The 12,419-nt window shown below is 30.1% G+C and overlaps 1 protein-coding gene across 1 annotated transcript; it reads right to left on the bottom strand.

Moving 5' to 3' along the window:
* Positions 1-5,532: 5,532 nt before the first annotated feature.
* Positions 5,533-10,759, bottom strand: LOC130467410 (protein FAR1-RELATED SEQUENCE 5-like). Its single transcript, XM_056835913.1, has 7 exons — positions 10,180-10,759; positions 9,042-9,471; positions 8,047-8,617; positions 7,359-7,642; positions 6,634-7,028; positions 5,933-6,168; positions 5,533-5,841 (listed from the first exon to the last, which is right to left on the bottom strand). Exons 1-7 carry the CDS (start codon positions 10,757-10,759, stop codon positions 5,533-5,535), a joined length of 2,805 nt encoding a protein of 934 aa, XP_056691891.1.
* Positions 10,760-12,419: the final 1,660 nt, after the last annotated feature.

The raw sequence follows: 12,419 nt of genomic DNA, 5'->3' as shown, positions 1-12,419 counted from the left end.
TCTTTTTTTTGTGTGAAGGAGTTGCAATTGGTAATGAGAATATATTGTCGCGATTTATATGTTGTGTCCAGTTTCCATAAGGACCGTATAAATTTGTTAAAGAGTCGGCGACAAGAATTATCAGACAGTCCAGGATACAGTGATCCTGTGTTTTTGGAGATAATTGACTCAATTGTTGCCTATGCTGAACACTTGAGAAATGAAAATAATGTTGTTGATGATAATGCTCCTTCTCAAGCTGTTGATGGTGCTGCTGACAAGGGGCCAATTCAGGAGAATGTTGGTGCTGCTGACAAGGGTTCTGGTGATAATGGACCTGGTGATAAAGGGCCAATTGAGAAAAATGTTGAAGGTTCTGGAAATGTTGCTCCCCAAGATGCTGAACCTGAACGAGAAGCTAGGAGTTTCTATAGCAGTCTTCTCATTGGTTCTGCTACAGAAGAAGTCTTCTGCTTATCTGAGTTAATGGAGAGATTTCCGAAGACCCTCGGTCGTCTGAGGAGACTGGAAAAAGAAGTAATTGACTTCTGTTTCTTGGATGATGAGGCACTTGATCAACGGTAAGTTAACAATTAGTTATCTTGTGAGATGAATTAGTTAACTATATATGTCATTTAGTTGAGATTTTTACATAATTTAATATTTTCCTTATTTATTTGTTTTAATTTTTGTGTAACAGGGCTGATGTTTTTATTTTTGGGATGCTCCACAAAATAAATAGGGAGGAAATGCAATGTTTGATTCCTGAGGAATATATCTTATCCAACATTGTTGAGATTTGGTCTATTCTCTTGAACAAAAATCAGTTCATGTTGAATAAAGAACAAAACAATTTCTATTTTGGTGTTGAGTACACAGTTAGTTTCTATTTTACGTAATTTTTTTTATTAATGTCCTTTACTTTTTTATGTTGTATCGTTTAAATAATGAGTTACTTATTTTTTTACATCAATTAGTTAGCATTTTCCATTAAGTAGTTAACTTTTTAACTTTTTAAATCATTTAGTTAACTTGTTCTGACAATTAGTTAACCTTTTCAAACAATTAGTTAAGTTTTTTCATCAATTACCTACACTGTAAAGTAACTAGTTTTGTATTCATTTCAATTAGTTTGTGGTATTATTAGTTAATTTTTGCTATCAATTAGTTAACTTTTTCTATCAATTAGTGAACTTTTTCTATCAATTAGTGAACTTTTTCTATCAATTAGTTAACTTTTTCTATCAATTAGTGAACTTTTTCTATCAATTAGTTTCCCATGAATTAGTTATTCTATTAAGGTACCTAGGTTTGTATTCATTTCAGGTAGTTTGTTGTACATTGAGTAAACTTTTTCTATCAATTAGTTAACCTTTTCTATCAATTAGTTAACTTTTTTTATCAATTAGTGAACTTTTTCAATCAATTAGTTAGCCTTTTCCATGAATTAGTTATACTATTAAGGTACCTAGTTTCGTATTTACTTCAGTTAGTTTGTTGTACAATTAGTTAACTTTTTCTATCAATTAGTTAACTTTTGCTATCAATTAGTTAACTTTTGCAATCAAATAGTTAACTATTTCTATCAACTAGTTAACTTTTTCCATGAATTAGTTATCCTTTTCCATCAATTAGTTACACATGAAAGTACCTAGTTTTGTATTCAGTTCAGTTAATTTGTTTATACTGTTTTCTAATTAAATTTGGTTTTTTGCTTATGCCAGAGGAAGCTTGAAGGTTCTCTTAAGACGAAGTCAGCTGAATCTCTAAATCAAATTATTGATGAACTTATCAATAATTGGAAATATTGGGTGCAAATCAATGACCACAGATTCAATCTGAAAAATGTGGGAATGGTAAGTTGGTATTTTGGTAGTTATGCCTTTATATGTAATAGTTAATTTGTGATATTAAATAGTTAAGTTTTTATATATTTTAGTTTGATTTTTCTTACTTTTTTCCCTTGATTCATTTGCAGTTTTTCTTTCCCATTATTTACCAAGAACACCACTCTCTGTTGATTGTCAACATAAATCAGAGAAGTCTTGTCTATGTTGACAACATAATTTGGAATAAGAAGATTCATGATGATTATATGGCAATGGTGTCATTGCTTATTGAAGCATTTGCACAGTTTCTGCTAGAGATTGGCCATGCGGCTGCTGCTGATTGCTTAAATTTTGAAATGTCAATTCTGGACTTTGCTGGGAGATCAGATAACCCTGATCATATAGATTGCGGAATTTTTTTGATGACAGCAATGCAGTACTCTAATGGCAAAAATATTCCCATGGACCTTTCCTATGTAAGTCTACTTTAGTTAAGATTTTCAAGCAATTAGTTTATCTTTTCTAGTTTCAATAGTTTCAAATTAAGTATTTCATGAATTAGGTAACATTTTTCTTCAATTAGTTAACTTATTACTTCAAATAGTTAACCTTTTTTCAGTTAGTTTACTTTTTACATTAATTAGTTTACCTTTTGCATCCATTAAGCTTTTAACAATAATTAGTTAACTTTTTCCATCTATTAGTTAACTTGTCCCATCAATTAGTTATCTTTTTCATCAATTAGTTATTGTTTTAACTTTTTAACAACTTTTTCTATCAAGTAGTTAATCAATTTAGGTAACTTTTTACTGCAATTAGTTAACTTTTTACTACAATTAGTTAACTTTTTATAGCAATTAGTTAACTTTTTACAACAATTAGTTAACTTTTTACAACAATTAGTTAACTTTTTACTGCAATTAGTTAACTTTTAACAGCAATTAGTTAACTTTTTACTGCAATAAGTTAACTTTTTACAGCCATTAGTTAACTTTTTATAACAATTAGTTAACTTTTTACAGCAATTAGTAAACTTTTTACAGCAATTAGTTAACTTTTTACAACAATTAGTTAACTTTTTACTGCAATTAGTTAACTTTTAATAGCAATTAGTTAACTTTTAACAGCAATTAGTTAACTTTTAAATTTATTAGTGAACTTTTTACAGCAACTAGTTAACTTTTTTAATCTATTAATAAACCTATTTTTTGTTTCATACAATCAGTATTTAGTACACATACATTATCTTATATATTATGTTTTTATTTCAGCGCGGTACAAGGACAATGTTACGGGCTAAGATTTGTTCAACCTTAGTCCTTTCTGATATGAATGAAATTCGGGCTGATGTGCTGGAGGAAATGGAATCATTCAACATGATTAAAGTTGGTATTTCCCATGCTGTTCGTGATCGCCGAAAGAAAAAGAAAGAAGTAGAAGAAGAAAGACAGAAAAAAGAAGCAGAAGCAAAGAAGAAGCTAGAAGAAGAAGAGGCTGCAAAGTTGAAACAGCAGGCTGATTTAAAAAAGGCTGAAACTACAAGGAAAAGGTTAGAAACAATTGCAAAAAGAAAAGCAGCAGCCCAAGAGAAGCCAGAAGGAAATGACAATGCTCCTTTGAGAACATACAAGTCATCAAGGCGAATTGCCAAGAACAACGAACCAGTGGTAGCAGCTGAAGCAGTGCCAACAGTAGAAGCAGTGCCATTCTCTGATATGGATCAAAACAAAGCTACTGTTGCACTGAAACAAAAGAGAGCAAAAGTTGTTCATCATAAGCCACCTTCCAGTTAATCAGTAAACTTATCTATCAGGTTGTTTTTAGTTGTTATTTAGTAAACAATTTATATGTGAATATTTTTATTAACTGCTTTGTTTGGTTGATATATTTTGAGAATAGGTGCTTTAAAACAGAAATTTAATCTTTGAATATTTTGGGCAAGTAGCTCTTTTGGTATATATATATTTAGTAGGAGCTTATTTTGAATTATTTACTTGATATATTTCATAAGTATTAAATTCAATTAGTTAAATAACAAATTCAATTAGTTAACTAATTGATGCAAAAAGTTAACTAATTGATGGAAAAGGTTAACTTATAGATTGTAAAGGTTAACTAATTGATGCAAAAAGTTGACTACTTTTAGGTTAACAATATTAGTTAAACTTTTGAAAATAAAATCAATTTGTTAACTTATTAAGGGAACAAGTTAACTAATTGATGGTACAAGTTCACTAATTGATGAAAAAAGTTAACTAATTGTACAACAAACTAACTGAAGTGAATACAAAACTAGGTACCTTAATAGAATAACTAATTCATGGAAAAGGCTAACTAATTCATAGAAAAAGTTCACTAATTGATAGAAAAAGTAAACTAATCGTACAACAAACTAACTGAAGTGAATACAAAACTAGGTACCTTAATAGAATAACTAATTCATGGAAAAGGCTAACTAATTGATAGAAAAAATTCACTAATTGATAGAAAAAGTTAACTAATTGGTAGCAAAAGTTAACTAATAATACTATAAACTAATCGAGGGAACAAGTTAACTAATTGATGGAAAAATTTAACTAATTGATGAAAACGTTAACTAATTGAGGGAACAAGTTAATTAATAGATGGTACAAGTTAACTTATTGATGATAAAAGTTAACTAATTTTTAGAAAAAGGTAACTAATTGATGATAAAAGTTAACTAATTTTTACAAAAAGGTAACTATTTGAGGGAAAACGTTAACTAATTGAGGGAGCTTATTTTGAATTATTTACTTGGTATATTTCATAAGTCAGTCAATCTAATTCAATATATTATTAAGCATTAAATTCAATTAGTGAAATATCAAATTCAATTAGTTAAAACTTATTAATGAAAATAGTTAACTAATTGTTGCAAAAAGTTAACTATTTGGTGGAAAAGGTTAACTAATTGATGGTAAAGGTTAACTAAAGAGTGGTAAGTTCAACTAATTGATGCAAAAAGTTAACTAATTTTAGGTTAACAATATTAGTTAAACATAGTCATCCTGCATATTATGACGTCAACAATAATTACAGTAACTTGACTTTTGAAAATGAAATCAATTAGTTAACTAATTGAGGGAACATGTTAACTAATTGATGAAAAAAGTTAACTAATTGAGGGAACAAGTTAAATAATTTTTATAGAAAGGTAACTAATTGATGGAAAAAGTTAACTAATTGATAGAAAAAGTTAACTAATTGCTGAAAAAAGTTAACTAATTGATGGAAAAGGTTAACTAATGCATTGTAAGGTTAACAATATTAAATAATTGAGGGAAGAAGTTAACTAATTGCTATAAAAAGTTAACTAATTGCTGTAAAAAGTTAACTAATTGTAGTAAAAAGTTAACTAATTGCAGTAAAAAGTTACCTAAATTGATTAACTACTTGATAGAAAAAGTTGTTAAAAAGTTAAAACAATAAGTAATTGATGAAAAAGATAACTAATTGATGGGACAAGTTAACTAATAGATGGAAAAAGTTAACTAATTATTGTTAAAATCTTAATGGATGCAAAAGGTAAACTAATTAATTGCTGAAAAAAGTTAACTAATTGATGGAAAACGTTAACTAATGTATTGTAAGGTTAACAATATTAAATAATTGAGGGAAGAAGTTAACTAATTGAGGGAACAAGTTAACTAATTGCTGGTACAAGTTAACTAATTTGATAAACACTAAATTTAATCCAATGTCACTAAAAAAGTTGTTCTTTTGGTGTAAAAGTTCCAAATTCTGTAGGTGCTGTTGACGATGTCCTTATCTCAAAGAATCCTTTTTTTCTTTTACTTCTTCCTTTTGTCTTCACTAGTGGTGGATTTTCAACTATTATTTGTGGTGCATTTGATGATGATGATGATGATGTAGACGGTGCTATGTTGATTGTGGTTTGTTGTGCTTCAACATCGTCTTGTGCCTTTTGTGCTGCCTCCTTTTGTGCTGCTTTTTCTTTTTCTAGAACCTTATTTATGCTTTCGTTAGCATGAGCATAAGCCTCTTTAAGCACCTATTAGTTAAGATTTAAAGCAAACTAGTTAGACTCTTGAAGTATTTAGTATTTATTGTTATGTATTAGTTAAATAATAGTTATTAAAAACCTTTTTAGCTGCATCACTCCCTTGACATTTAATAACCAAGTTGTACAAATTTCTTGCCATCTCATAACGCCATGGAGTAATTTTTCTCTTTTCTGTTCCATTATCTTCTCTATGTTCCATTCTCTTCCATACTTCACTTTTTGCAAACTTTGTACACCTTTTTGAAATGTATTGCTCTGGAATGTTGACAATAGAATGTATATGTAGAACTCGTATTGCATGGAAACATAGCCATCCTGCATATTGTGACATCCAAATATTAACTAATTGATGAAAAAAGTTAACTAATTGATAGTAAAAGTTCACTAATTGTTAGAAAAAGTTAACTAATTGATGAATAAAGTTAACTAATTGTACAACAAACTAACTGAAGTGAATACAAAACTAGGTACCTTAATAGTATAACTAATTCATGAAAAAGGCTAACTAATAGATAGAAAAAGTTCACTAATTGATAGAAAAAGTTAACTAAGTGATGAAAAAATTAATTAGTAGATGGTACAAGTAAACTAATTGATGAATAAAGTTAACTAATTGTACAACAAACTAACTGAAGTGAATACAAAACTAGGTACGTTAATAGTATAACTAATTCATGGAAAAGGCTAACTAATTGATAGTAAAAGTTCACTATTTGTTAGAAAAAGTTCACTAATTGATAGTGTATGTAAAAAAACAATTAGTTAAGAGCATTAACTAACCTGATTCTTCGAAGTTCCTACAAGTGCATTTAATGGAATTTGTTGTTGGATCAAATGCTACATAATGGGCAGTATGTTCAGGCCAAGATTCATGTTGCACTTTGTAACCAAAGAAATTTCCATTGATGTAGTTGACATTTGAGATGCAACCCATTGCATACTTGAATTCTTTTTCAAAATCTCTAAACAATGTAAGTGTGTAAACATTTGCCGCATGTTTTATCATTCCGACCATTGGAAAATCAGATTTAGGCAAAGCATTTCCACAATCATATTCATTTTGATCTTCTTGATATCTCCAACGATCCACTGTTGCTCCAAAAATGTGAAAGAATTCTGTTAGTGAAGTTGATTTGTTCCCTTTAAATCCAATAGCATTGTTAGTGCTCTCACTCCTGTGTAACAAGATTGAATTAGTTAAACATTTTATTTAATTATTTAAGCAGGTACAGGAATTAGTTAAGCAAACAAAGGAACTAGTTAAGAAGGTGAAACATTTAGTTAAACATTTTGTTTAATTAGTTAATCTTTCTGATTAATTAGTTAAGCAGGCAAAGGAATTAGTTAAGTAGATGAAACAATTAGTTAAACTTTGTGAAGTATTCAAAGCAATTAGTGAAGTATTCATAGTAATTAGTGAAGTATTTATAGCAATTAGTGAATTATTCTGAGCAATTAGAATAGCATTAAAAAAATTAGTGGACTTCTTTTATTTAAGCATTTACCTTTGTGAAGACAATATTCCAGCTGAGAAAAAATCTTTGTTCAAAGTTGTACACCATTTTTCTTTTATTGTATAGAGATTTGTAAACCAATCATGATCTTGAAGGTTATACTTAGTAATCATGTCAAACCAAGTGGTTTCAAATTCTTCTTCATTGTAACAACGATATAAGCACTTCTTGAATGTGTCTTTGAATGTATTGTCAGCTTTTAAGTCTCCAAATCTTGACACAGCATTCTTTTGTAAGTGCCATAAGCATAATCTATGTCTTGTATTAGGAAATACCTGCAATTTTTTTGATGAATGATGTATTAGTTAAGAATTTAAACTATATAGTTAAGTCAGAACAGAATTCTGTATTAGTTAGGAATCTGAAAATGATGCAAAAAGTTAACTAATTCATGCAAAAAGTTAACTAATTTATGCAAAAAGGTAACTAATATATTATTAAAACAAAAGTTAACTAGTTCATGCAGAAACTTATCTAATTCATTGCAAAAGTTAACTAATTGATTCAAAAAGTTAACTAATGTATGTAATAGGATAACTAATTGATGGAAAAAGTAACTGATGAATGGATATCAATTTAGTTAAACTTTTCAACTCATTAGTTAAAGACCAGTAGCAAATAGTTAACAATTTTTAGCAATTAGTTAACTATAAAACCCAAATAGTTAATACACTCTTACTTGTTCAATAGCATTTGCCATTGCTTGATCTTGATCTGTAAAGATAGTTATAGGTGCTTTGCCTCCCATAGAGTCCAGAAATGTTTCCAATAGCCACACAAAAGTGTGTGTCTTCTCATCAGCAATAAAAGCACAACCAAACATCACATTACTCCAATGGTTGTTGACACCTACAAATGGCGCACAAACTAAATTGTATTTGTTTGTTCTGAAAGTTGTGTCAAAGACACAGACATCACCATATATGTCATAATCTTCTTGCATCATTCCATCCCTCCAAAACATGCTTATTACTTGGTTTGCCTCGTTCACCTTTACTCGAAAATAAAAGTTTGGATCTTCTTCTCCTCTCTTAATTAACATGTTTACAACTGCTTGTGCATCTTTTCCTTCTAGTCTTTTCATTTTCAATCTACTTGTGAAATTTATGTGGTCAACTAATGTGTGTCCAACGACCCTTGCGTCGCCAGCTTCATTACACATATATCTATAGGAATCTGCTGGTGTTATTCCTGATAGTGTGAGTCCTTCAATTACTTTTCCCTTTTCTTCATCAATTTTTCTTTGTGATCTGGAAATGATGCAAAACGTTAACTAATTGTTGTAAAAAGTTAACTAATATATGCAAAAAGTTAACTAATATATGCAAAAAGTTAACTAATATATGCAAAAATTTAACTATTTGTTGTAAAAGGTAAATAACTAATATATTATTAAAATAAAAGTTACCTAATTCATGCAAAAACGTAACTAATTGATTGAAAAAGTAAACTAATTGATGCAAAACATTAACTAAATGTTTTGAAAAGTTAACTAATGCATGGAAAAGGTTAACTAATTTATGAAAAAAGTTAAGTAATTGATGGAAAAAGGTAAGTAACTGTTTTATCTAGTTTATTATTAAAACAAAATTATTTAAACGCTTAAGTAATTAATGTCAAAGCCTAACTAAATTTCTTTAATGGTTAACTAATTACTTGTATTTTGTTTTGTACCTTTGAAAGTTTTGCAGTGACTCTCTTGTTAAGGCATGATTTTGTTCTATAACATGATGAAAGACTATAAACTTTCCATCCTTTTGTAACTTCAATCGTATAGATGCGTTGCACCCTGTTCTAGTAAGGTTTTGCTGCCTTGCGTTCTTTGACTGCTCTTTCTGTTTGCTCTCACTTGATACAGTTGCTTCTTCTTTCTTTGTGTTCTTTGTGTTTTCCTTTCTCTTTCCTTCCTTTGAACAACAAAAGTGTCTTTCCTTTATCTCTCCCGTTTTTTTATCTCTCCTTAATGTGTTTTTTCTTATTGAAAATCCAAGAAGTATTGAATGTTTGTCATAAAGTTCATGTAGTTCATCTACAGTGCCAGTATATCCAGTCAAAGGTCCTCTAATATCATCCTCTGTTAAATCGTTCCAAATATCTTTTGAACCTGTAAAATGAACAAAAGTAATAATTAACAAAAGAAACTAATTAGTTACATAATTCAGGAAATTAGTTAACCAATTGAACTAATTGAGAGAACAAGGTAACTAATTGATGATAAAAGTTAACTAAATAAGGGAACAACTTAACTAATTGATGGTACAAGTTAACTAATTAAGGGAACAACTTAACTAATTGATGGTACAAGTTAACTAATTGATGATAAAAGTTAACTAATTGATGATAAAAGTTAACTAATTGATGATAAAAGTTAACTAATTGCTTCAAAAAGTTAACTATTTGGTGGAAAAGGTTAACTAGTTGCTTCAAAAAGTTAATTGATGATAAAAGTTAACTAATTGCTTCAAAAAGTTAACTATTTGGTGGAAAAGGTTAACTAGTTGCTTCAAAAAGTTAACTATTTGGTGGAAAAGGTTACCTAAATGATGGTAATGGTTAACTTAGTGAAAAATGAAATTTGAAAAGTAGCTTTAAAAAAAAATAGTTTAGTATTGATATTAATTAGTTAAGTTCCTTTATATATTATTTAGTTTATTATCCAATTAGTTAACTATTTTTACCAGTTAGTGATTCTTTCAAAGCAATTAGTTAACCAATTTGTTTAGTTTTTTAGCCGCTTAGTTAATTGCACAATCTAATTAGTTACGACAAGTAATCAATTAGTTAACTATATTCATTAAATTAATTTTAAAACCTGAAAAATAAGCTGATGTTGTTTCTCCTATTGTTGCAGAACTTGTTTCAGATGTGTTTTCCTTTGTTCCAGAACTTGTTTCAGTAGTTACTTGCTGCAATGTTGTAAAAGCCCTTTGATTAGGGTTATCAAATTGCGCAGAAGGTTGAAATCGAGAAGGAGGATGAAGATCGCTTTGATAATGGTTATCAAAACGGGCAGGAGGTTGAAATCGAGGAGGAGGATGAAGGTTTCTTTGGTTAGGGTTATCAAATCGCGCAGGAGGTTGAAAACGAGGAGGAGGATGACGGTCGCGAGGTTGAAAAATCGGAGGTGGTAGAAATCGAGGATGTTGAAGGTGGCGAGGTTGAAAATTCGGTGGTGTTAAAAATCGAGGAGAATGTTGAAGGTGGCGAGGTTGAAAACTCGGTGGTTGAAATTGTGGCTGAAACATTTGTGTTGGTTGTTGAAATTGTGGCGAAAATAATGGTGGTGGTGGTTGAAAGCCGTCGGCCATGTCTGATCTGAAATTTGTCGGCGGTGATTGTGGCGGAAATATCGGTATTGGTGGTTGAAATTGCTCATAGCCGCCGTCGCCCATGTCGGATCTGAAAGTTGTTGGCTGCGATTGCGGCGGAGCAAGCTAAATAATTTCGCGAAATTAGATTAGGGTTTGAGAAAGGATGTCGCTGTTGTGAAGAAGGAAGGAAGAAGGAGGAAGGAGGAAGGAGGAAGAGAGAGAAAAAAACGCGCTGTTTCGTATTTATGTGGCGCGTGAAGCCCACGCGCGCGTGGGGGAGTCAGCGGACTGACAGGCGCGTGGCCGTCAGGCCGCCTGATAGAAAACGCGCTGATTCAGTTAAATATTTTGTGAAAAAAATTATCAAAATCCGTGCGTGCACGGGCTGTAATCTAGTTTTTTATAAAATCTACAATAAACCGCTATCTGAAACAGCGGTTTAAAGAGGTAAACCGCTATCTGAAATAGCGGCTTATAAAACCACGCGGTTTTATAAAGTTTTGGTTTAAAAGAAACCGCTATCTCAGATAGCGGTTTATACCATTGAACCGCCATCTGAGATAGTGGTTTGCTTTAAAACAAAACCGCCATTTCAGATGGCGGTTCAACGCTGAACCGGAAAAAAAAAATACTTTTCTTTCTCCCTTGTTGACGTGGACGGTATAGTGGGAATTAAGTTAGAAAGTAACGTATTTGGGAATTATTGGATCTTTATGGAATATTAAAGGAAATCGCTCATTGTTAATGGAATATGAAAAAAATTGTGAAAAACGTAAGGACTTTTTCATAATTACCAGCGTGTATTCCCCTCAAAAAAAAAATTACCACCGTGTAAAGTCCATATTTAAAATTTACCATCTTATAAAATTTTATTTAAAATTTTACATCTTAAATTTGTCTAAACTTTTAAATTTATCACCCCTTAACGTAAAATATTTAGTTTTTTTTTTTCTGTTACGTGGCGGTAATTTTATAAGTTGATACAAAATTAAGGTGGTAATTTTGAAATAAAATTTTAAAGTTACCGTCTTAAGTTTGTCTAAACTTTTAAAATTGCCACCACTTAACATAAGATTTAACAGTTTCGTTAAGTGGTGGTAATTTTGAAAGTTGAGATAAATTTTAGGTGGTAATTTTAATATAAAACTTTATAAAGTGGTAATTTTGAAAAACCGGAATTTATAAGGTGGTGATTATGAAAAAAGGGGTTATTTTTACGCCTCTACCTCACGAGACTTATTTCTTGTAAGACGTCATTTTGAAGGAACTTGTGCATATATTTTTTTATTTTTTTATTTCAATAGTTGTATAGATACAAAAATACAATTTCAAATATAGCTAGCTAGCTTGTGAATACAACTAGCTTTTGATCCTCGTTCAAAGAACGGACGGTTGTACAGTGGTTATTTAGTCTATCTTTTTAAGTTCTAATTTTTGCGAGGTTGTGATTTTAGAGTGAATATATGACTTAAATAGAGGTAAATTTTGAAAGTTGAAAGAATACATAAATTAATAGTGTATTAATATCGAGTGTTAATCGGGAAGATGAAGTGCAAAATGTTGAATGAATAGACTGTATGAGGAAGATGGGGTGAAAGAGGTGACTGGAGTTGTATAATATATCAAACAACAAAGAAAAAATAAAATAAAAAAGCAAATTGTTGGAGGAAAGAATGGATGACACGTGTCATCTAATCAAATGTGTTGACACATGTCATTTATCAAATGTGGTTTTGCTTTT

The sequence above is a fragment of the Spinacia oleracea genome, chromosome 2 (genome assembly GCF_020520425.1).
Source record: "Spinacia oleracea cultivar Varoflay chromosome 2, BTI_SOV_V1, whole genome shotgun sequence".
NCBI classification, from domain to species: domain Eukaryota; kingdom Viridiplantae; phylum Streptophyta; class Magnoliopsida; order Caryophyllales; family Amaranthaceae; genus Spinacia; species Spinacia oleracea.
Note: the sequence above shows the minus strand (reverse complement) of the source record. Positions and strands in the feature narration are given on the sequence as shown.

Coding starts and splice junctions, on each gene's coding strand:
- LOC130467410 (XM_056835913.1), bottom strand. CDS start 10,759: ATGGGCGACGGCGGCTATGAGCAATTTCAACCACCAATACCGATATTT. Junction 9,472..10,179: donor AACATCAGCTTATTTTTCAG/GTTTTAAAATTA, acceptor TTCATTTTACAG/GTTCAAAAGATATTTGGAAC. Junction 6,169..6,633: donor TAGGAACTTCGAAGAATCAG/GTTAGTTAATGC, acceptor CACAATATGCAG/GATGGCTATGTTTCCATGCA.